The sequence below is a fragment of the Ascaphus truei genome, chromosome 3 (genome assembly GCF_040206685.1).
Source record: "Ascaphus truei isolate aAscTru1 chromosome 3, aAscTru1.hap1, whole genome shotgun sequence".
NCBI lineage: Eukaryota > Metazoa > Chordata > Amphibia > Anura > Ascaphidae > Ascaphus > Ascaphus truei.
The window spans coordinates 199,552,196-199,578,857 of NC_134485.1; the positions used below are offsets into that span (position 1 = coordinate 199,552,196).

The following is a 26,662-nucleotide window of genomic DNA, read 5'->3' on the forward strand; positions in this document are numbered from 1 at the left end:
TACCCCCACTGCAATCTGCTGGCCCGCGGACCACGTGACAGGCCGAGAAGGGGGGACACCCCCACGACCATCTGCTGCCCCACGCGGGACCACGTGACATGCCGAGAAGGGGAGACACCCCCACGACAATCTGCTGCCCCGCGCGGGACGCCGGGACATGCCGAGAAGGGGGGGACACCCCCACGACAATCTGCTGGCCAAGTTAAGCGGGGACAGGGAGAGAAGTGGGAACAGGGAGAGAAGGGGGAACACGGAGAGTAAGGGGGCTTGCAGGGAAGCAGCAGAGGGTCCGCAAGATGGAGGATTGGAGAGTACTTACTTACTCTCCAAGAGATCTCCGGCCGGAAAGAATGGCTGCTCGTTGGGGGCAGGCTCATATAGAGCCTGGCCGCGCGCCCCCAAAGCAGTCAGGTAGGGGAGTTTTTTTTGTTTTTTTTGCGCGAGCAGGGAAATTTCAGCGCGAACGGGGGAATTTAAAAAAAAAACACACGTGCTGCTTGGGCCAATATTTACACGCCCGGGGGTTAAATCCACCCGCCCCGGGCGAGTAAATGTATAGGATTGTCGAACACTGTATATATATATGAAGAAATCCTACTACCCCACTTTTGCCTTGATGCATATACCATTGAGGGTTAGCTATCAGTCTCCGGGCTGCAAAACTGGGGCAAAAGTACTGCACCATTGTCATGTATAGCACACTAGTGAGCACATAACCTGTATATGGGACAAGGGTTAATTCACAGCTTATTCACTAATTCACTAGTTCATTCACTTTTCCGCTTTCCACAAAGGTCCTTCCAATCAAAAATATCTCCCCGTAAATGCATCCCAATATACCATCTGTCACGAACAACACACTTGTGAGCACGTGACATATGCAACCAGGGTTAATACACACAGCTAACTAGCAAACTCACCTTTCTCCTGCGCAAGGTACTTAAAATTGCTTAATAACTACCCTTACTCGGTTGCAATCTAACAGCAGTCACCACCAAATGCAAAAAAGATGTATTTGCCATGGTCTTCGGTCACTGTTAACTAAAGAATAACTATGCACTCAACACACACATGTGTTGTAGGAAACTGTGTCCAAAAATGTACTTTACTCTCTACAAAGCGTGCAAACAGTTTATTCAGAGCCCAAAGCATTGCTTATTAAAGTTTTGGTTTAATATAAAAAATATATACATTGCATAGGTTACATTAAGATTATTACAAGAACATAGTTAAAATAAATGCAGATCAGTTTCTTAAAACATGGAATCTAACTTACGTTAACGTCTAACATTGATCAGACCTTTTCCCAAAGGGTCTTGAGGGGAAATTGAGATTTCATGTGCTCAAGCATGGACACTCCCATACTTGAAATCTAATTTTCTAATCATGCATGCCAACTTTTTGTCAGGAATCGGCGTCCTCCGCGCTCCCCACACAGAGCACTCTCTCCCCTCAGGGAGTCCCTGGACACACAAAACAATCCTGCCTTACCGACCTCCGCGGCTCCCCGCCCCTGCCGCCGTCGCGGGATCACTCCCATCAGCTATTCCTCTGCTCAGCGCCGGGCGCGCCCACGCCCTCCCGCGCGCACCCCTGCACCATCCACTGGCTCGGTCCACGCATGTACACGCGTTACGGAGCGCGCTCATTCTGCACACTCTTCTTCCCGTCCCCCGGACCTCAGGCTCCGCCCCCGCACACCACACGAGCATACTCAGGTTACCAACAAGACTCACCTGGCCTGTTATGCCTGCACCAATCTGCAGTGTCTCCCTGTAGCTCTTCCTGTCCCGCCTCCGTTCCTAATTGGACCTTCCTGCTTTATCTAGCTCCTCTCTGCTCTCAGTCTTTGCTCGACATAGTCTCTGCATGGAAGTACTTCTGGATTCTCTCAGTGTTTTCACAGGTTCTGACGCGGCTTGTACGACTACCCCCTCTGGCTCTCGATCTCGGTACTCCTTGGACAACGCTCACTCTGGTAACTCCTTGAACACGGCTTGGACTACGACCTATCTCCGCTCTCCACTCCCGGACCTCGGCAAGGCATTCTTCACTCTATCTCTACAACCGGTACCGGCAAGTATTGTCTACCTTACTACACCTGGCCTGGCAACACTTTATACCACACTCCGGACACGCTCCCTTTGCTGCGGGTGTGTGTATTACCACTTCCCCCTTCAGCTCAGGGGACGGGTCTGGTCTGCGGGCAGCACCGGCGTAACACTTTTATGCCCAAACCTTCTCCATTGAAACACACATAAAACCCATCCTTTTTCACCAATCAGTCACTGGGCTGACATTTTTATGCCTTAAAAGAAAAAAACCTTGTGACTTTTTTAAAACGTTGACTCAATATATAAAAGTCTTCATAATGGCTTCATAACTTGGTTGCTATAATACTTAGACACACACCATCTTCACTGTTGCGTCTGTGTACTTAACATACACACCTGCATCTATAATTTGACAGCCTAGCGTCTATTTTCACAGGAGAAACAGATATGTATTTTACACCTCTTAATTATGAAATGTTTTGCATCATTTGATTTGCCAAATCGCAGCAGTTATGAATATCTATTTGTTATTCTTGGAAATTGATGTCAGGCCTATGGTATCTTATATTTAATGTAGCCCTCAAACTAATTGGTGACCTGCTTGCCACCTCTCTCTGTGATGCACAGGGGATATTTCAAGAATGTAATGTTTTCTTTGAGGCTGACAGCCCATGATCTGGGTCTCGTCTACGTCTAAACTGTACATATTTCACTTTTAGTGGTGTTTTTTCACCATCGGTGATATCCCCCAGGTTAAGCTCCCTGTCTACCAACACAGAAACAGGAAGGGTCTTGACCTGTTATAAAAACAATTATTGTATTTTTTTAGACAATCCATTACCAATGTTAACCCCTGAAGTAGCAGATTGCTTAAAATACCCAATATCTTCTGCCATACTCATTACAACCATATTTATCAACAAAAAAATCCCTTTGCTGTTGTAGTAGACCTTTTTTTCATTTGATAAATCTGATTGTGTTTTTTTTTGGTTGGTTTGTTCCAGTTTTGAAGCTGGGAGACTTTTACACATAACCCAAATTGTGTCTTATGAATGAGAAATGGAACAGATTTTGTGTGCTCCCTATGCAAAAAGTTATGCAATGTAGTATCTTTTTAAAACTGTTTTTATTATCAGTTAAATGTGAACAAAATGACCGACCTCAAAGTCTACAGCAAGATCCTAGCAAACAGACTAAATCCAATTATCCCATGACTTATCCAAACGTATCAAGTAGGTTTTGTGTCAGGAAGATAGGCCTCTGACAACACTCGCAAAATAATAGATATAATTGACCGCGTGCATCTCACTGGAACAAAAGCCATGATACTAAGTCTCGACGCGAAAAAGGCGTTCGACCGAATGAAGTGGTGCTTCCTAGATCAAACCCTATTAAAATTTGGTTCCAGAGGTCCCTTCCTAGAGGGAGTCAGAGCCCCCTATCAGAATCCCACGGCATACATTAAACTCCCAGGGGGCCTGACGGATCCGATCTCCATCAAAAACGGAACCAGACAGGGCTGCCCACTATCCCCCTTGCTCTTTGCCCTTTCAATAGAGCCTCTAGCGGCCAAGATTAGGGATGAAATAAATATAAAGGGAATCCAGATTGGTAAAACCGAATACAAAATCTCCCTTTTCGCTGATGATGTGATCTTGACCCTGGCCAACCCACATGTCTCCCTACCCAATCTCCAAAAAATGTTAGATTGATTCGGCCTAGTTTCAGATTACAAAGTCAACATTGACAAATCTGAAGCCCTAAACCTATCTCTCCCAGAGCTGCAATGGAAATTATTACAATCAAATTTCAAATATAAGTGGAGCTCATCTCACATAAAATATCTTGGAGTAAAAATCTCAAACTCCTATAAATCCCTATACAAAAGCAACTACCCTCCCCTATTCGATCAGATTAAGAAAGACTTAGACTCCTGGAATAAGCTCAAACTCTCGTGGTTCGGAAGAATCCCTATAACTAAAATGAACATTCTTGATATATTTCTTCCAAACCCTCCCCATAGTGGTTCCAATGTTCGAGTTGAAAAATATTCAATCTCATATATTCAAATTTATCTGGAAAGGAGGGAGATCGAGGGTCCCGAGGTCGGTTCGGTACCTGACGTGGTCAGATACTACCAAGCTGCGCAGCTGAAGCAGGCGGTGACATGGAAAAATGATCCAGCATATTCTGGCTGGCTAGCGATAGAGTCACACTACGTTAGGCCCCTGACCCTTCCAGCGATCTTGTGGCCCCAGGGAAACAAGAAAAAAGCACAACGGAAATTTGATCTGGGAGCAATGGGATGCACATGGAGTATTTGGAATAAGACCAAAGGGAAATATGGCCTAATAGCATCCCCCTCACAACTGACCCCTATCTTCGGGAACCCGGATTTCCCGTCTGGGTGTTCCCAAGGGCAATTAGGTCAATTTCAAGACCTTAATATTAGAATGGTTGCGGACTTGCTGAAGAACGGGGAAGTGCTTTCCTACCAAGAGCTCAGAGATAAATACCAAACGCAAGACCTACATCTCTTTAAATTCCTCCAAATTAGGCATTTTATCCAAGCAATCTCCCAAAACGCTAAATTCTCAGAATTGACAAAATTTGAAACTCTTTGCTCTAAAGGCACCTACCAGAGAGGACTGATCTCTAGGATATACGGAGGACTGGTGTCAGCATCAAGCACAGAATCCCATTCTTACATGCTTAAAAGGTGTGCGGACCTCAACTTAGACATTGAGTTAGACGACAAGAAGGATATTTGGGAATCGGCAGCCAAAACCTCGATTTGTACAACAACAAAAGAAAATATATATAACATTTTATTCCAGTGGTAGCTAACCCCGAGTAGGCTGAGCCAGATCTTCCCCGGCACTCCAGATGTGTGCTGGAGGGGATGTGGTCAAAGAGAAGACATGGTGCACATTTGGTGGTCATGCCCCGAGATTAAGAGGTATTGGACCATGATCCAGACCATTATTCACGAAGTCTCGGGATTGAGAGTCCCCCTTGACCCTGATGCTGGCAAAGCCTATTGAGGACCTACCCAAGCCAATGGAGAGGCTACTCTCCGCTAAACTCACGGCCGCAAGATGCTCCATCGCAGCATCCTGGAAACAGATAGCAACACCCTCCAGGGCAACGGTCGTCAAGAGAGTTAACGTGGTGATGACCATGGAGAGGCTCACAGCTCTACTCAGACAGAGAATAACACAGTTCTTGAGAGTCTGGGAGCCATGGTTGGAGATCTGGGACCGGAGAAGTCCTAGATTCGCACTGGGGGGGACGGGGTTAACTGCCCCTTCCCCGCTCCCCCGGCAGATCCTCTAGCCCACCCACATGTCCGGGCTTCCCTCTTGTCCTCTCCCACCATCCCTCCCCTTACCCCCTCCTCCTCCTTCTTGTTTGTCTCCCCTCCTTCCCTTTCCTCCAACTCAGCCAAAAGAGAAGCAAACATAAAAAAGAAAAAGACTGTGGATGATCACAATTCAAAATCAAAATTCTGACAAGGAGTGGTGCGATCCCGGAAAACACCCAAATGGGGAAACTGGTGATAAGATATGTCTTCATTTCTGTGTATTATACTATGTCACTGTCACTGTTACAATTGTACTTATATATGTTCAATAAAAAAAAATTGAAACAAAAAAAAAAACGTGAACAAAATGAACAGTCAACAGAAAATAAATAAAGTACATAGCAACTGTAAACAATGAGAAAGAAAAAGACCAGTAATGTTTGTCTGCTGTAAGGAATAGGCAGCCACTTGTCTGCCCATCCCCTCCCTATGTGAAAGCTTTGGGTGTCACCAGATATTCCTGTTCCTGCACTCATTTTAATCAGTTTTCTGTGTCTTTGGTTTGTTTTCCCCAAGTTCACCCAGACTTGCTGTGCTTGAGACTATTGGCAGTGAATGTTTTCTGGCTTGTTTACTTTATTTACTGTTCAGCTTAGGCCGCGCTTATAGTGCTGGTGACGGCAATGCGACCGATGACGTCACCCGTCGCCACCAGCGAAACTTATCATTTGATTTTGAGCGACTGTCGCCAGCGACGTCACGAAAGGGGGCGGGCCGCGTTCTCTGTTTGGTTTAGAGACAGTCACATGTGGCAACTGTCTCTAAAAATCAAATTGACCCGGCTTCAAAAGTTTGGGTCGCTCCATCGCCGTCACGCTTACTATAAGGCTTGCGACGGAGTCAGTGTATTTGATTCGGAGCGGTGTCGCGTCGCCAGGCACTATAAGCGCAGCCTTAGGGGGGAAAAGAAATGAGCGATGCAAGACCACTTTATTTACTATGCAATGCTAATCCTTGGCACATCTTAACACTGTTCAAGAAATATGTGCTCAAATGTTCCCTCTACTTCTATAGGTTCTCCAGCAATATCAGATGACCTCAGAAATGTGGCAGGATAAAATAACAGCATGGTATGCTGAGCATAGAGGAATTGCTAGGTATTTATAATGTATTATCACTGTTTCCAAAAATGTTTACTGTGAGAACAATGCAGAAGCGTTGTACTGGGGTATGGACTGGGGTATCATGAGGCGCACATGGGGAAACAGATTGTAGAGACCATAATGGACGAAAATGTTACAATATAGCTTGCACTCATACATACATGCTGTATATAAGGTCAGACATCAATCCGCTTGTGCGTACATAGTACATATACTCATCGATACATAGTCATACATGCATACACTTACGCATGCACACCTACATACGGTACTGGTATAGATATCATTTTGGAAGCAGAACAGACTCCAACACATACAGTACATACACTGATAGACACAGAGCAGTCACACACACTCAGACTGCCATGGACAGTGCTCCCAGTATCCCAAGTCTACCCACAATTCCAGGAATCTGCCAAGTCATTCAAGGAGACTCTCAAAGTTTTAGGAGGGCAGTGGATGTAGTCCAATAAGTGGGAGAGAAGAAAACAAGAAAAACAACGGCACAATATAGTCACACCAGGTATGTGGTCGGCGAATTCATCTGAAGTGTTTACTCGCATGTAGTTGGACTAAGTGAGTATATCCCATACTGTGGCAAACTGTGGGTCAGCACTGCAATCACGTGAGATGCTAAGAGATGCCAAAAGGCAGTGGAGGCGGTGAGATCGCGACAAGGCTGTCACTTTGGAGATTTTCACCGCAATGTTTTAAAAGTTTTTTCTCTATGTGAGTGCGCATATTTTAAATTTGTCCAGATAAAATTTGTTTATACTATCTGCAATATTGCGTTTTTCTCTGCTTTCCCCCGAGATCGATTGCATTTCACAGATTGACCCACAGTTTGTCACGGTATGTGACAGCTTATTTAATCCAATTACATGTGAGTAAACACTTCAGATGAATTTGCAGACCACATACATAGTGTGACGATATTGCGCCATTAGTTTTTCTTGCTTTTCCTCTCTCCCACATATTGGATTACATCCACTGCTCCCCTAAAACTTTGAGACTCTACATGTGTTTGGGACGTAGGAGAATGTTATTTTTTGGGTTTGAGTCAGGGATTTTCTTTTTTCTTCTCTGTTTTTGTCTATTCACACTGCTTTGTCCCATTTTTATGGTCACTGATTGTATATACTTATTCAAGGTCTATTAATGTGATATATTATCAGTCACATTCACTTATATAACTATATATTGAAAACACTTTAGTATTGTAACATTAATATACAGTATTTATTATTTAAGCACTGGGAAGCACCAACTGAGACACTTTTTAGATGTCGTCTGCCAAGGAGACTTAGCCAGTCATGACATTGAGGGCCCATGTGGGATTTTCCTGGTTACCCAATGGGCCAGTCCGAACCTGTAAACCAGTGTATGTACAAATGAATAGGGAGCCCAAATTCTCCAGAATCTTCAGCCACCAATGGAAGAAAACTGTATTGGAAGAATATATCTAAACAGGACCATTGCCAGAGGGAGAGCCAGGACAAGAGTACCAGGCCCGGCGGCTCCAAGGACCTCCACTGCCTGATGCCAGAATTTCAGGCTAGCTGGAGGTTCGGCCCAACTTGTGCGTCCGTTCACCAGGGCCACCGTATGCTGTGAGACTCGAGCTCCTCTCCACTGCAGTGCCTTCCCCAGCCACTGCCTTCCCCCCTCCACAACTAGATCCGGCCAGCCACTGCCAGAAATGTGACTTTCCACCACTTAGCTACTAAGATATAACACTGTCCTGAGTCAGCAGGCTTACATTTAAAATCAGGACTGTACCTTATTTTGACCTCCGCCTAAACAGTGAACTGTATTTTATTAACTTCTTGAATAACACACAGAACCCCAGCAAGCTCTTTTTGGGAACCCCTGTGCCCCCACAAAAATATATGTATATAAGTGTCAAAAAGGAGTGCTATTGAGTGTGGCAATTGTATACAACAAGCGACAGAGAAGCCCAATGCTACATCCAACATGACAAAAATACACAGTAAAATACTTATATATTCTCTTGAAAAAGGGTTGTTTAGTTTAACCCTTTGGCCAAAAGCATTGTAAGCTTGCGAGCCTCGACAAGGCAGACCCTGTTCACAGGTACCTAACACTACCAGATAAAATACTAATATACCTCTATTAGGATTAAAATTCTCATTTAACAGCTTTTATTAACTTCTTGATCAAGAGGATTCCTCGTGTACACCATACAAAAAAAAGTTTACGATATGCATTTACGAAGTTCTCTATTTATTTATCACATGGTATTATCTTTTTGCTTATTAGAGATGAAGCAGAGATGAACTACCTTAAAATTGCCCAAGACTTGGACATGTATGGAATGAACTACTTCCCCATCTCTGTAAGTGTACCAGTTGATTTGTGTTGTTAATGTGTTTGCTAGGCTTGGGTCGTCAGTCTCGCTCTAGCTTCCAGTCTGTCGATGATGGAAGACATATCATGTTGACACAAAACCTGACTGCCACCACTTGTTACCAAATGATAAAGCATAAATAGTGGAGCACTCTAGGGGATTTAATATTTCTGTGTTTTCTTCACTGACGTTAAATACCTCAGGTTCTCTCTGTCATTGGAGACCAGGACTAATTCCAGGGATCAATATCGCCAGACAGAAACACGAGAGTTTATAAAATTAATTTATTGGAAAAATATATCCACAATAGTACAAATATACAGACAACACACATACTTAACTTGGGATATCATGCAGGCCTAGTTGCAGGGACCTTCTTGCATAGATTTCCCCTGTGCTGCTTCCTGCACAGTGCCTACATGGCCTACTTCTCAGGCCTTAGACCAGCACTGGAGCTTTTCACCTGCACCTAAACTCAGAACTAGACCCAGAACTAAAAGCTAACTAGGGGTCTCCCTCCCCACATGTTTATACCCCTATCTCAGAGGTGCACAAACGTGGGGGCGCAAGAATTTCTATGGGGTATGCGGCAGTTACAGAGGCCCCGCGCTCTTCCCCAAGGCATTTAAATTAAATGCCGGGGGAGGCGTGAAGCCTCTGTAACTCCCTTACCTGCTCTCTACCGGCTCTTCAGGAACACGTCGTCATGGCAACGCGGCATCAAATGACTCCGCGGGGTCAAGTAACGCGTTGTCATGGCTAATGACGCACCGGGGTCATGTGACATGACGTAACATGACCCGTGGCGTCATATGACGCCGGGTCCTTGGAGAGGGGGGGGGCGCGAACACTACGGCTGAAGGTAAGGGGGCGCAGCTCAGAAAGTTTGCGCACCCCTGCCCTAACCCACCATATTGCAACATTAAGGGCTAGGTGCTGCCTACGTGCCCAGGCATTGATTGGTGAATACAACTGCAACATTACATTTTCAACATAAAAGAGTAACATGGAAAGGTCACAGACAATCTTTGCAACTTTCCAACTGCAGACACATTAACTCCAGTTCCATGAGGTGCTGGAATGTTCCATGAGGTGCTGGAATGTTCCATGAGGTGCTGGAATGTTCCATGAGGTGCTGGAATGTTCCATGAGGTGCTGGAACCAAGTAAAATACACACACACACACACTCTCTAATACCAATGTATTACTGACAGGTAGGAGTAATGGCAGATTACTTTTATCAACAGCAGACATATTTACCCCTACCGTCTCTCTCTTTTTTTTTAAACACTTTGGCGGTTATGTACCCTGAAGGGTAAAAAGTTATAAATTATAAGCATTTATTGCATCAAAAAAGAAATCTCGTTGAAAGATACTGGCATGTTTTTTTGTCCCTGTTTTGCTGTAAGGTGACTTGGATAAATAACTCCCTCTGAGGCTTATTTAATAAGCACCAAACGCAGAAAATGTACATTTAAGGCAATTATTATTATTATTACTTTGTGTTTCACTGACATAATAGTGGTGCTGTGTTCATTTTATGGGGCAGCTTTCAATAGTCCATCTTGTGTATTCTTAATTTTTTTTCAAAATATATATATATATATATATATATATATATATATATATATATATATATCTATTCGCAGCCGGCACACACATAAACATTAGTAAATCCAGATGCTTGTCCCATAGAAAATCATAAAAGATATATATTACCAGATGATGGTCCAGTAAGGAGAGACAGCACACACGGGTAGAAATGCAAAAGTGTATTAATACACTTTTGCATTTCTACCCGTGTGTGCTGCCTCTCCTTACTGGACCATCATCTGGTAATATACATCATATATATATATATATATATATATATATATATATATATATATATATATATATATACTGTATATGCTTTCCTGTGGAGGGTTTTTGTCACTTTTTTTACTCACCATAACTTAACTCAGTATTATGTTTTATATATATATATATATATATATATATATATATATATACAGGTATATATATATTCTACTTTGAAAAAATTAGATTTAAAAATAAATAGATATGTGAACCAAATTACTTTTAGTTCCGGTCAAGTTAGAAGATCTAAAGATTATTGAGAATAGTCAATTCCAGGGGTGCGCAAAGTTTTTAACCTGCCTGCTTACCTCCCGGCTGGCATCCTCCCCTCCTCCTCAGCTCCGGTGTCAAATGACCCTTCGGTTACCATGGCGATGCGTCGCCGAACATCAGATAGGAGAAGCTGCAGAGGCCTTGCACGGTCCCCCCGGCATTTAGTTTAAATGTCTTGGGGGAGAGTGCGGGACCTCTGTAGCCACCGCGTCCCCCTGGAAATTCTCCCGAACCCAACTTAGCGCACCCCTGGTCTATTCCACATCTTAGATATATTTTTAAACCGTATATGAATACAGCATCTAGTTGGTCATTCAAGAGCCAACCAGAAAAGAGGTTCAAAAAAAACTAATAACAAAAATCAGTATTTAAGTGCACCTGTAACTGAAAATAAAGTGCACTAAAGGAGGATGTGGAGTTTAAAAGAAAACCCAAATCTTAGACGTAGTCGGCTTTCAGCTGAATTTTTAAGACCCCGGTCACAACATAGAATCTGACGTCAGATAAGAACCACTTGCCCCACCGTGTCCGCCCATTCTCCTATCTGCTGAAAATCCCCAGACCCTATTTGATCCTTGGCTTTCTTTCATATTTAGGATATAGCCTCATGTCTATCCCAAGCATGTTTCAATTCCCTTAGGGTATTAGCCCCATAGCACGTCTGTTGTGAGACTATTCCGCAAATCCACCACTCTTTCTGTGGAAGCACTTCCTCAAATATCCCTCTAGCTGCCACCCTCCAACATCAGAGAATTACCTCTTGTTCTAGTACCCCCCTCTCTCTCTAAAAGATGCTTTCCTTCTGTACTTTATGGAAACCCTTTATGTATTTGGAAGTTTTGCTCATATCCTCCCCCCCCCCCCCCCCGCCTTCTATCCTGGAAGCTGTATATATTAAGGTCCTGATAAGCCATATGCTATAGACCATACACCATCTTAGTAGGACTTCATTGCCCAATCTCCAATTTAATAACGTCCTTCTGGAGATATGGTACTCTAGGTGAGGTCTCACCAATGATCTATAAAGTGGCATCCCCCCTCGCTCTGTCTGCTGCTTATACCTCTTGCTACAGTATACCACCTAACATCCTGCTGGTTTTCCCCATTGCTTTGTTACATTGCTCGCTAACCTCTGTCAGCTGAAATAATGACTCCCAGGCCCCTTTCCTCTATACTAGTATAATGCTATTAATCCTGTATTCTACCTTTTTTGGGGATTTTTGTGATCCAAGTAAATTATTTTGCACTTTTTGGCATTAAATTGTAGTTGTCACACTTGACCATTCCTCCAATCTACCTAAATCATTAGTAATCTACTATATATTTCTGAAAGCACTGTATGTCTGCGTCCCTAGCGGCAATCTCATTGGTCCCTTGGCCCGCCCCCGCACACCTCTCATTGGCCTGAGGCGGAGTGACGGGCCAAAGGACACACACACACACACACACACCTCTCTCTCTATCCTCTCCCCCCCCCTTCACACTCACCTCCCTCTCCACTCACCTCCCTCCACCTCCCGCTCCACTCACCTCCCTCTCCACTCACCTCCCTCCCGCTCAACTCCCTCCCCGGCACGGGGACAGGCAGTGGGCAGGGCAGCCTGCCGCTGCCTCCACTCACCTCCCGCTCCCTCCACTCACCTCCCGCTCCACTCACCTCCCCGGCGCGGGGACAGGCAGTGGGCAGGGCAGCCTGCCGCTGCCTCCACTCACCTCCCGCTCCCTCCACTCACCTCCCCTCACCTCCCGCTCACCTCCGCTCACCTCCCGCTCACCTCCGCTCACCTCCCGCTCACCTCCCGCTCACCTCCCTGGCGCAGGGACAGGCATTGGCCAGGGCAGCCTACCGCTGCCTCCACTCACCTCCCGCTCACCTCACCTCCCGCTCACCTCACCTCCCGCTCACCTCCCCTCACCTCCCGCTCACCTCCCCTCACCTCCCGCTCACCTCCCTCCCGCTCACCTCCCTGGCTCGGGGACAGGCATTGGCCAGGGCAGCCTACCGCTGCCACGCGGCACCTAAGATGGCGGCGGAGGGAAGGACCCCTTCCTCCCTCGCGGACTACCTAACATGGCGGCGGCCAGAAGGAGAGGTGAGTGTGTGTGAGTGTGTGTGAGTGTGTGTGTGTGTGTGTGTCACAGCATGACAGTGTGTGTGTGGGACACTGTGTGTGTGTCTGTGTGCGTGTGTGTGTGTGTTACACTGTGTCTCAGACACTGTAGAGTGGGGACCGGAGCTACACATGGGGGGGGTGGGGGGGTCAGGAGCGGAGAAAGATACAGGGGGAGTGGAGAGGAGGGACCCGTCAATTTAAAGCAAACCAACCCCCCTCCTGTCCACTGCGCCCCCACTCCTGTCCACTGCCCCCCCCCTCCTGTCCACTGCCCCCCCCTCCTGTCCACTGCCCCCCCCTCCTGTCCACTGTCACCCCCCCTCCTGTCCACTGCCCCCCCCTCCTGTCCACTGCCCCCCCCTCCTGTCCACTCTCCCCCCTCCAGTCCACTCTCCCCCCCTCCAGTCCACTCTCCCCCCTCCCATCCCCTCCTGTCCACTGTCCTTTCACCTGTCCCCCCCTGTCCACTCTCCCCCCTCCTGTCCACTCTCCCCCCCCTCCTGTCCACTCTCCCCCCCTCCCATCCCCTCCTGTCCACTGTCTTTTCCACTGTCCCCCCACCCCCACCCGCCCACTGTCCCCCCCCTCCCCCCGGCCACTGTCCCCCCCCTCCTGTCCACTGTCCCCCCCCTCCTGTCCACTGTCCCCCCCCCTCCTTTTCCCCCATCCCCCTCCCCTCCTTTTCCCCCGTCCCCCTCCCCCATTTCCCCCCCCCCTTCTCCCCCCCCTCCCCCCCCCCTTTTCCTAGCGCTACATGTAACTCACGGCCAACACCGGCTCTCCCCACCGCTCCCCTTTCTCTCCCCCCCGCTCCCCTTTCTCCCCCCCCGCTCCCCTTTCTCCCCCCCCGCTCCCCTTTCTCCCCCCCCGCTCCCCTTTCTCCCCCCCCCGCTCCCCTTTCTCCCCCCCCCCGCTCCCCTTTCTCCCCCCCCCCGCTCCCCTTTCTCCCCCCCCCCGCTCCCCTTTCTCCCCCCCCCCGCTCCCCTTTCTCCCCCCCCCCGCTCCCCTTTCTCCCCCCCCGCTCCCCTTTCTCCCCCCCCGTTCCCCTTTCTCCCCCCCCCCGCTCCTCTTTCTCCCCCTCCCCGCTCCCCTTTCTCCCCCCCCGCTCCCCTTTCTCCCCCCCGCTCCCCTTTCTCCCCCCCGCTCCCCTTTCTCCCCCCCCGCTCCTTTTTCTCCCCCCCCCCGTTCCCCTTTCTCCCCCCCCGCTCCCCTTTCTCCCCCCCCGCTCCCCTTTCTCCCCTCCTCCCTTCTCCCCTCCCCTCTCCTCCCTTCTCCCCTCCATTCTCCCCTCCCCCCTCCCTTCTCCCCTCCTCCCTTCTCCCCTCCCCCCTCCTCCCCTCCCCCCTCCTCCCCTCCCCCCTCCCTTCTCCCCTCCTCCCTTCTCCCCTCCCTTCTCCCCTCCTCCCTTCTCCCCTCCCCCCTCCCTTCTCCCCTTCTCCCCCCTCCCCTCCCCCCTCTCTTCTCCCCTCCTCCCTCCCTTCTCCCCTCCTCCCTCCCTTCTCCCCTCCTCCCTTCTCCCCTCCTCCCTCCTCCCCTCCCCCCTCCTCCCCCCTTCTCCCCTCCCCCCTTCTCCCCTCCCCCTCCTCCCTTCTCCCCTCCCCCCTCCTCCCTTCTCCCCTCCTCCCTTCTCCCCTCCCCCCTCCTCCCTTCTCCCCTCCTCCCCCTCCTCCCCTTTCCCTCCTCCCCCTCCTCCCCTTTCCCTCCCCCTCCCCCTCCTCCCCTTTCCCTCCCCCTCCCCTTTCCCTCCCCCTCCCCTTTCCCTCCCCCTCCTCCCCTTTCCCTCCCCCTCCCCTTTCCCTCCCCTTTCCCTCCCCCCTCCTCCCCTTTCCCACACCCTCCCACACCCTTCCCCTCTCCCACACCCTTCCCCCCTCCCACACCCTACCCCCTTCTCCCCCTTCCCCCCCCTCCCACACCCTTCCCCCCCTTCCCACCAGTCTTCGCCTTCCTGCCTCCCCGCCTCTGCTTTCGCGCCCACCCGCCTCTGCCTTTCACCCGCCCTTACTCCGCCCGCCTCTGCCTTTCACCCACCGCCTCACAGCCGCTGCATGCACTCAACAGACTCCCGCCACACTCGACACATACCTGCCGCCACACACACCTGCTGCCTCCCGCCCCTACGCACCGACATCACTGACCCACCGCCTCACACCCTAGCAGGACCCCCACTCACAGACAGCACTCACAACCCACGCGCCACCTGCCGCCTCACACCCTAGCAGGACCCCCACTCACAGACAGCACTCACAACCCACGCGCCACCTGCCGCCTCACACCCTAGCAGGACACACGCCTCACATTTTTACATCTGTTATGTCACCAAAATATACATTGTACTGTGGTGTGTTTACAATAAACCATTTTTAAACAACATTGTATTACATTTTATTCCATCTTTCTTTTCAACATTATTATCCAACCTTTACAACAAATAGTCATCTATTGTTCCACGATTTATAAATAATACTACCTATTACGCATTTACATCCCGGGCAACGCCGGGTCTCTCAGCTAGTTAGTAATATTATTTACTCCCCTCCGGAGTGTCAACCCTGTTGCAGATCTTTGTAATCTGCAAAAAGGCATACGTTATCACCCAGACTATTTATAATGTCACTAATAAAGTTATTTAAAGAGCCCAGTACAGATCCCTGAGGTACTCCACTGGTCACATTCCCTTAACAAGCTTCTTCAGGGAGATTTAAACAAAATGGAGGTCCTTGTTTGATATAGAAGGTGCTGGGATTTTGGATGTACCTTGTTTATCAAATGATGTGCTAAAAACAACTAAGTGTAAGTGTTTGCACCTCTAAATATTGATCATTTCAACTCAAATATTCATGCAACAAACATAATCAAGGGTAACACAAGAGGACGTATTATACTGCAGTAAATTTACATGAAAAGTATTCCTGGTGACGTCACATCTTTTGTGAATATCTCACAAGCTGGTGTGCCACCCTTGATTTGATTTATTACTGTATGTTTACTTGACGGGAGCCGAAGGGTTTAGCTGTTCCTGTGGTATACACCTATACTGTATCCTGCTACAGAGGAGTAGTCCATGGGTAGCGCATGAAAAACACATTGCAGACTGTTTTGGCTTAATATTTATTTATTTATAAAATATTTTACCAGGAAGTAATACATTGAGAGTTACCTCTCGTTTTCAAGTATGTCCTGGGCACAGAGTAAAACAAATAATACATGGTTTCAAGTACAGTTACATAAATGAACAGGGTATACATTATATACAAGACATTGCGTGCACAGTTAAAGAAAATATATATTATGAGCGTATGAAACAGTTACAGACCAGGTTAAAATGTGAGACAGCCTTAGATTTGAAAGAACTTAAACTGGTGGTGGATGTGAGTCTCTGGTAGGTTGTTCCAGTTTTGGGGTGCACGGAAGGAGAAGGAGGAACGTCCGGATACTTTGTTGAGCCTTGGGACCATGAATAGTCTTTTGGAGTCTGATCTCAGGTGATAAGTGCTGCAAGTGGTAGGAGTGAGGAGCTTGTTCAGGTAGCTGGGTAGCTTGCCCATGAAGAATTTAAAGGCAAGACAGGAAAGGTGAACTTTGCGCCTAGACTCGAGTGATGACCAATCTAGTTCTTTGAGCATTTCGCAGTGATGTGTTGTAGTTGCATTGGAGAACAAAACGACAAATTGAATTGTAGAGGGTGTCAAGTTTGCTAAGGTGGGTTTGAGGAGCCGAGCCATATACTATGTCTCCATAGTCAATAATTGGCATTAGCATCTGCTGTGCGATACGCTTTCTGACCAGGAGACTTAGGGAGGATTTGTTCCTGTAAAGTACCCCTAGTTTGGCATAGGTCTTGGTTGTCAGGGTATCAATGTGCATTCCGAATGTTAAGTGGGAGTCAAACCATAAGCCCAGGTATTTAAATAGTGGTGACTACACCCGCATGTTTAAATTACACCAAAATGTTGCACACAGCCTGGGAAATGTGTCCTGGGAAACACATGATCCCTTATTGCAGTAGTCACGGGAGACCAGGCATTTACACCTTTTTACCAGGATCATACATTGAGCAAAACAGGTAAATTAAATAAATTGTAAATTTATTCACAGGAAAAGGCAAACACACAATTTTACACAAACTACATAAGAAAAGACACTTACTTGGGAACTGGGGTAAAAAAACTCCTATGCAGGGAATCCTACATAAGTATTTTCCCCAGACTTAGCCTGCAATGTCCTGGAACTGAAATCAGCCTGCAGTTCCAGACACCATCCCTCCCCTCTCTCCAGAGGTCTGGATTTTAACTCACTGGACGGTGCTTAGAATCTACAAATCTGATTGGCTCAGGGGTTTATAATACTTCTGAGTTTCATTCACAGAACCCTGCAGCCAATCTGGGCGTGGGAACATGTCCCACCAGCCAATCAGAGCGGGGCTCATCTGATTGATGAAGTCAGAGGCAGGAGCGTATTGAGCCAGCTCGGGATGCCCCGTGGACGAGACATATGTTCTGGCCAATGGGAAAAGCGCCTATGATCGCCATTTTTTCCTTAGCAGCCCATTGCCTCCTGCTGGGCAGGTGCCACTGAGTCTAGTAGACTTCCCCCTACAGGGGGTCTCTGTTCTCCGGACCCAGTACTCCGCCCTGCCCCGACCACTTAGCACCCCGACACCTCTCAACTTCCCATTCTCTTTCATCTACGGCTTCTATGCAGACTAGCTGGCACCTTAAACATATGCCCAGGCTGATTGCAGAGGCTTATGGTAATTGTGAAAAACACCATAAGTTATACTTTATTACAGCATACCTCATATTCGGTTGGGGCACCCACAAACCCATTACAGGTTCTGGGACACCTTGGCACTAACAGGGGTACCCCCCTTAACCTGGGGATTCCCTCAGCTACGGGGATACTTTTCATCCCTGTGCCTCATTTTACTGTGCACAAAGCATACATGTACTTAACACACTCTGTTAATAAAATATATAAAGTCTTTCTGGTATGGAATAGAATAGAATAGAATAAAAATCTGCACTTTATTTTTCACTAGCCATATTCCCCACACACTATTGCATAGACTTAGTATGGATTCTAAGAATCCCTTTACAACCTTATATGTTGGCGCACCTCAGAACCCCTATACATGTTCCGGGTGACCTGGGCATTTACCTAGGGACCCCTTGACTGTTTCAGGGACACCTCACATCCCTATGCCCCTTTTACCTTTCTGGTCTGCGCTGAAGCAGGGAACCCCTAGTGGTGAGTCGCAAAAAGTTTTCAAGAGGAGATATTGCCAGGACATGTGCCTACATGTATCCAGTACAAACTTCTTCCACGAGGACCAGGGGAGCGTCGTAGGTAACCATAAAAATAAAGAAACATCACATAGTGCAGTAATGTTAACAAAATATTTAGCAATAAAGCGGGCTCGCAAATGTCTACTCACAATAGAGTAGAAATGTCAAGCAGTCATCCAACTCAAGGGGTGGATGTTCCCGTACTGAAGTGATGTGTGACCCCCGGCGTGGATGCGGAAGTATTCCGGAGAGTAGTGCGATACACAGGGAGATCGCGACCCGCTGTGCACCTGCCACATGTTATACACCGCGCTTGAAAATCATCTTAAGTGTGAGCCTTGAATTGTATTTCACTGTGTGTCACTATATTTTTCGTTCTACACACTGGTTTGTTCTTTTTCATTTGAGACTGGCTGCTGAATATTGCTGCACACCTATGGGAACATCCACCCCTTGAGTTGGATGACTGCTTGACATTTCTACTCTATTGTGAGTAGCCATTTGCGAGCCCGCTTTATTGCTAATTATTTTGTTAACATTACTACACTATGTGATGTTTCTTTATTTTTATGGTTACCTATGACGCTCCCCTGGTCCTAGTGGAAGAAGTTTGTGCAGAAGACTTTTTGAAACAGTCTTCACTAAAGGGTTGAGTGTGTTGGTTTTTCCTCTTTAATTACTTATAGTTCACCATTACGATCTTATTTTGTCACATTTGTGCACTATCAATATGTAATTTTTTTATGCACTATTTTATGCCCTATTATCATTTTGGGTTTGTGAGAGCGCTATTCAGCACTCGTGTGTTACATGTATCCAGTAATCAGACCTGATTCCTGGGTACATTTTCAGGGGAACTAGCAACTCTGGACCCTGACTAGATAGGCACAATCTGACAACACTTTCTCTGCAAAACCCCCCTTGAACTCATGCCACAGCATTCTCTGCTTGCTGGCACTCCTGGATAGGTAAAAATACATCAAATACTTTATTGTTGCACAATACATTTTATGCATTACACAGTACTGGGCTCAAGAGCTGACTCTTCTTGAACCCTTATTACGGATTAGGGGTAACCAAACGGGCTTAAACCTTTATTTGAGAGCCTGGTTACCCCCCTACCGTCACAGCGGTTACACTTTTTTTCATCAGTCACTGCGGGACAATTTGAGTACCTCTTTGAGGCTATCCCTTACACGGTAACTTTAACCATCTACTTCCACATGGTACAAGAAACACATTGCTTTGCGAGACAGTGAAGGCTCCTAAGTGCATATGTGAAATGAATTCTTGTGAGTGCGCCATTTTGTTTTGAAGTTTTAATCCCTCAGCAGCAGTAATAACTTAAATAAAGTTTATAAAACAATTCAGCTATTGACTGAAAACATTAAAAAGCTGCATTTCTAATATACACGTGTGCGTGTATTTCTTCAAAAATGTACAGCAGGCTAAGAATGACTCTGGGATCCTTCTTGGAGTTGACGCAAAAGGCATCCATCTCTACAGCAAAAACAACAGAATATCACCATTAAATTCTTTCAAATGGGGCGACATCAGGAACATTTCTTACAATGAGAAGAAAGTGAGTAAATGTGTGAATGTGGGGAAACAGATCATGGAAAAGTATAGTTTGCACTGGTTCTGTGCTATCTGGATTGGGAAAATAGCATTAGCAAGAATGTGTTGGGAGAGCGGGCATTGACTGGGCCATACAGAACTGTATGTTTAATGAGTTACTGATTAAAGGTGCTGGAAGTGTGGCTCTAACCTTTTGTTTCTCACATCAATTTACAAAAGGCAAATCATGCTTTGTGTGTCAACACCTCAGCTGGTTCCCTGCTATTGAATACATTCTAATTATTAGCTTTCTGACTACAGACTGGAAATGTAACCATATACTGTACTGTAGGTGCTAGATTATAATCAGGTCAATTATTTTTGAAGAGAGGCTAGATTGGGACCAATTCAACTTTTTTTAAAATGTTTACAGCAAAATACATTTTCTGATATACCGTATTTCCTCGATTGTAAGACGCCATCGATTGTAAGACGCACCATCGATTTGGCCCTTACAATCCAGGAAAATTACTTTTTCACTCCCCATGTTTCAGGAGAGGTCCCATGTCAGCGGAGGATGAAGCGGGCAGCAGCGATGGTTGAAGATGGACAGCGGATGGGAGTGCAGTAGCAGGGCAGGTCCCAAGTCTGCAGGTGAATGAAGATAAGAAGACAGCGGGTGTGCAGCAGCGGCAGGAGATCATAATAGCAGGAGAGCTGAGCAGGAGCAGAGCAGCATAGTAGAACAACTTGGGAGGTGCACATTGTAACCGGAAGTCAGACAACGGTCAACTTCCGGTGTTACAGTACGCACCTCCCAAGCCGTTCCGCTCCTGCTTAACTCTCCTGCTATTATGATCTCCTGCCACCGCCACCGCATGCCCACTGTCTTCTTATCTTCATTCACCTGCAGACTTGGGACCTGTCCTGCCACCGCCGCCGCACTCCATCTGCAGACGTGGGACCTCTGCTACTGCCTGCTTCATCTTCCGCTGACATGGGACCTCTCCTGAAACATGTTAAGTGAAAAGAGGGAGTTAGTACTGTAGACACTTTTTAATTTTTTTAATACATCGGTTCTAAGACGCACCCCAATTTCAGACGTGAAAATCGTCAAAAACGTGCGTCTTAGAATCGAGGAAATAGGGTAATAGAAATTGCATGCATATACTTTTTTCTTTGAAATCTGCATATGAGAACCTAAAGCAATAGACATAATTCACCTCGCCATCTCTCCATCTCTTTCTCCATTCTTGGTCCAGATTAACAAAACGGTGCTAACCTTTAGCTATCATTGGCTCCCATTCATATGCATGGGACTAAAGGTGTGCTAAAGCTCATCACCCTTTTGTGGATCTGAGCCTTAGTATTCGGTATAACAAAAACATGTGAGTTTGAATAGATATACCATGAAGGAACATATGCCCCTACCCCATATGATATGAAAATAACTTCCCTGTGCTGGAGAATAGTGTACCTCCATTCCGATGGATCTGTAATTAATTAAATCTCCCTAAGCAAAGGGAAGACAACTTAATGAATAATGGCTACAGGGAGAGAAAGTGTGCTTATGTCTGAACACTAATTTGCTCTTTCTTTACTATGTCAGCTAAGAATTACACCAATTGACAAAAAAGTTGATGTTTTCAAGTTCTATTCCTCTGAACATGAAGTCAATAAGTTGGTAAGTTGATTTTTTGCAGTCACGTCATGCATGGTGTTTTTAAATGCATCTTTGCTACTTACCTTGTTGTAATGCAAAAACATGTGAAACAGGTTAGGTTAACAATAAAAAACAATAGGTTTTAGGGGCCTATTCACTAAACTTCAATAAGTGACTTAACGCTTGTTAAGTACACTTTACAAGAGATTTTGCATGTGTAGCTATTCACAAAGCTTCGATAATGTGTCAAAATCGCTTGGAATTGGTTTTCTAAGGGTCTGCCGAAACTCAAATATTTTGCCAGCTACTATTCACAAAGCTCAGAGATGAAAATCGTGGGTTAAATACTCTCTATTTTGTTTCGTCACCGTCACTGGAATTGTGATTTGCATCAGACGGAGTTTCTTTTATTTTTACTAAATTTTATTGAAGCCAGGAGTCTCCGGAGCTGACTTGCATTCATTTCAGCTCCAGGGACCCCCTTTTTCCAATCCCATGTAATTAGAAATAAAATAACAGGCTACCTTCATTACCTTAGTGGCTAACTGCTATGGTAATGAAGGTGTTAAATAGCAGTGCACAGTTTGTTTGTAGTTGCCCCAGGGTGGGTTTTCAGGCCTCCCAGGAGGGTTGCGAGATAAGTTAACCCCTTCATTACCTTAGTGGTTACAACCGCTAAGGTAATGAAGGAGTTAACACCTCCAGCTACTCACCCGGGAGACCTTACCACCCACCCCGGGCTAAATACTACTTTCATTGTTTTCCCAGGGGGGGTTGCTAGGCCTCCCAGGAGGGGTTCACCCCTCCCTTACCGGCAACTACACCCTTCACCCACCCCCTCTACCACCACCACCACCCCACAGGAATGGGCAAATGCCCTAGTAGCCATATATGACTAATAGCGCTTTTGCATATGCAAATATACAGTACAGTGCAATAAACTAAATCCAATCCAAATTACAATTCTATAAAAACAAACACTAGCCATTTAATCCATTGATTGTCACTATGGTTATCTATGTCCTCAACAGGCATTCAATGGGCACTCAAAAAAAAAATCACAATGAAATAAAATGGAATCAAAGTGTTTCTTACCCTTGCCAGGGTGAAGGCTCATTCTCCTCATCCAACTGCGGCACCAACAACTCCTGATCCACAAAGCAATGAGCCTCAGCTTTAAGTTGCGTGAAGAGGAGCCCTCAGTGAGTAGATCTTTCTTTCTTCAATAGTTCCAGGAGATGTTGCCACGGTGTCTTCTTGCTGTCAAATGAGATGTGACAGGCATTATGTAAGGCCTGTGACGTCATATTTGACAGATACATGGTACATCCACCAATCCGATTAGTGGCTGTATCATGTGATGCCTTCCCTTTTTTGGAGTGATGTGACATCACCTTAAAGGGAGAGAAGCCATCCAATCAGGTACCATTTGCTTCCCTTTCTTTATGGTGACGTCACATCACCCATCAAATTTGGCAGAGAAGTCATTCTCTGCCAAACCTGATGCCTGGACACATGGTATACCCACCAATTGGATTTGTGGATGTACCATGTGTCTGTCAAATGTGACATCACAGGCCTTTTAAAGGCATGTCACGTCTCATTTGACAGGAAGAAGATGGCGTGTTAACATCTCCTGGACCTGTTCAAAAAAGAAGATAAGATCTACTCACCGGTGACTCCTCTAAAGCAACAGAGGATTGTGGACTTCTGTGCATCATGCTGTATTTCAAGCTGAGGATCATTGCTTCATGGGTCAAGAGTTGTTGGATGAGCCTTCATACTGGCAAGGGTAAGAAACACTTTGATTTACGGTAGCTTGCCCATTGATTGCCAATGTGGCTATCTGTGCCCCCATTGAGGGAATAGGTAGCCACCGTGACAATCAATGGATTTCTTTGCTAGTGTTTGTTTTTAATGTATTGTTTTGTATATTTAATTTAATTGTGTAATTGTTTTTTTGGCATCACAAATGGGCAAAAGCGCTATTAGCCATATTTGGCTACTAGAGCTTTTGCCCATTTCTGTGGTGATGGGGGTAGAGGCAGTGGGGGATGGAGTAGTTGCCCCAGGGAGAGTCGTTAGGCCTTCAAGGTGGGTACGCGGAGGAGGGATTTAACCTCTTAATTACCATAATGGTTACTAACCACTAAGGTAATTAAGGGGTTACTGGCCAGTAGCTAGCATTTTAATGTAAATGTTGGTGGCACGAAAGAGGAGGACGAGGATAGCATTCATCCTGGTAGGGCATAGGGCTTTAGTGTGGTGGTGGGTAGGGTTGTTGGGGGTAGGTAGTAGGTTGCCCATTGATTGTCAATGTGGCTATCTATGCCCCTATTGAGGACATATTGAGGAGGCTTAAAGAAGCATACGAATAGCACTGTGAACATTCTGAACACATGATACATAAAGCTTGGCCCCCTGCAGACGCACTTACCAGAACTCCCTCCTCCTGTCTCTGTACGTTCTCCCTACCTACCAATTAGATTGTAAGCTCCTCGGGGCAGGGACTCCTCTTCCTTAATGTTATGTTTGTCTAAAGCACTTATTCCCATGATCTGTTATTTATATTATCTGTTATTTATTCGATTACCACATGTATTACTACTGTGAAGCGCTATGTACATTAATGGCGCTATATAAATAAAGACATACAATACAATACAATACATAGATAACAACAGTTACAATTAATAGATTAAATGATTAGTTATTTTTTGACTATATTGTAATTTGTATTGTATTTTATTTGAATGTGCAGTAGTGCTAATAGGGCTTTTGGCCATTCCAGTTGGTGGTAGAAGGGGTGGGTGAAGAGAGTAGTTGACCCAGGGTGGGTGGCTAGGCCAAGCGAGAGGGGTTACCCCTTTTACCTTAGTGGTTGTAACCGCTAAGGTAAAGGGAAGGGTTAACCCCCCCCAGGTGGCCTAACCACCCACCCTGGGGCAACTACACCCTTCACCCACCCCCTCTACCACCAACAAACCAGGAACTGCTGTTTAACCCGCTCATTACCATAGTAGTTAGCCACTGAGGTAAAGAAGATCGCCTTCGATTTTTTTTTGTACATAGTATTGAAGTAGAGGGTCTCTGCAGCTGAAACGCATTACTTTCAGGTCCAGAGACCCCCTGCTTCCTGAGGCTTCTGTATGAGGTGCCGGTATCTCCTGCATCTTTAAATGTCCCGCGTCATGGCCCATGGGATCGGGACATTTATACTTGCAGGAGATACTGGCACCCCATACGGAAGCCTGTACCTCGGTAAGCAAGGGTCCACGGACCTGAAATTAATATGGTTTCGCTCCGGAGACCCCTGCTTCAATACTAATGTACAAAGAAAATGACATTAAACTGTGCGATCGCCTGTAAGAGCTCTGCAGCGAGATGCAGCTTCTCTCTGCGCTGCTCTTCCAGACTGCTGGATCGAAATTGAATGTTAAGTTCATGTCGCTCATAAAGCAAACACAAATTAGTGCGGTATGTCATTTTTTCATCAAAGTGTAAAAAAAAGCGATTTACTTTAGTGAATACCGTTTTTACACTAATTTCATACCATTCGATAGGAACATGCCAACACGTTCAATGTAGCAATGAACTTATCGAAGTTTAGTGAATAGGCCCCTTCGTCTTGCATCACGCCTAGGCTAGTGTAAAAACAACAGCTACAATTGCGGAGAACTGTGTCGGATTCAAGACAATTCACAGCTGATTTTAAACATTGCTTAAAAGAGAAGAACATAATTTGCAGACAAAATGGTTCGCCAAGGTACACCTGCCTGAATAAAAATATTTTGCAAAATTCTATAAACCTACAAAAATATATTTGTTAATGGATTGGTTAATGCTACATATTATGCTTCCGTGCAGCAATCTTGAAATACAGTGCACTGACTAAGGAGACTTGGTCTTTAAAGTTCAGATGTGCAGTGTTACCATGCTACCAAACACAGAAGTGTTGAACTACAGTATAGTTAACTTGATCTTGTGTTGTTCGTTAAAGCTGTTAGGAATAGTTCAATGTAACTTGAACTATAACATCTCATTTTTGGTGCGCAGATTTTGCATCTCTGCATTGGGAACCACAACCTATTTTTGACAAAAAGAAAAGTGGAGCCAGTTGAAATCCAGCAGATGAAAGCTCAAGCCAAAGATGAAAAGGCCAGAAAGAAGGTAACTCCCAGACTTCAGCCCGAGTGCTAGAGGAGCCAGAAACACATTGCTGCTCCCTCTAGCTCCAGGTAGTAAGGCAACAGTACTGCTAAGTAAAGTGGAGAAGAAAATAATGTATTACTCACATACATACATACATGTCAACGCTTCTTAGAACAACCCCAACAATGCTGGTGAACACATTGGCAATTTTATGCGAGTACTATATTATTTTTGTAGTCTCCTTATAGTGGAAATTCAGGCATATATCTAGCAATTCTTCTAGCACCCATCTTGGCATACTTTGTGAGGTTACCCCTTGAGCACCACCTGCTCCCTGGAGCTCAGGTCTGTTTTAACTCAGAAAGGCTACAGCCTAAATAACCGGTCTATGGATCTAGAATAAGCCTCTTGGTGTGCTTGTGTATTCAAGAGTTTGTTTTCTATTACAGTATACAGATAAAAAATATTACTTGTGAGCACATTAACATGTCCCAGACAGGTCTGCAACCCTGCTTTCATCATTATCTATTAGCATATAATGTTTCCACTGTAGCCAGGGATTCTGGGTAATAACTTGCAAATGAGCACACTGGGTCACCTTTTTGGCTTCCTGTGCATTTTAACAAGGATCCCTATAAGCTGATACCTGCCCAATTACACAGCTTTTCAGCACAGCCTGGGTTAAAGAAGTGCATTCTCCATACTCTTGGTATTCCTAACAAAGCTATATCCTGGATCTCTTCTTACCTTTCCCATCATACTTTCAGTGTCTCTTTTGCTATCACCTCCTCCTCTATTGATCTCTCTATGGGGGTACCCCAGAGCTCTGTCCTGGACCTCTTCTCTTTACACACTCTCACTAGGT

General features: G+C 45.9%; 1 protein-coding gene across 3 annotated transcripts in view; it reads left to right on the plus strand.

Annotated features, from left to right (window-relative positions):
* Positions 1-26,662, plus strand: part of LOC142489353 (merlin-like) — a 216,878-nt gene that overhangs the window by 156,689 nt on the left and 33,527 nt on the right. For 2 of the 3 annotated variants that reach the window (XM_075589936.1, XM_075589935.1), the window contains exons 7-11: positions 6,433-6,515; positions 8,802-8,877; positions 19,870-20,007; positions 21,592-21,666; positions 25,702-25,815. In XM_075589936.1, the coding sequence (XP_075446051.1) occupies positions 6,433-6,515; positions 8,802-8,877; positions 19,870-20,007; positions 21,592-21,666; positions 25,702-25,815 (486 nt within the window). Of the gene's footprint in view, positions 1-1,854; positions 2,077-6,432; positions 6,516-8,801; positions 8,878-19,869; positions 20,008-21,591; positions 21,667-25,701; positions 25,816-26,662 lie in introns of those variants that run through there. The other variant, XM_075589937.1, reaches the window with a different exon arrangement.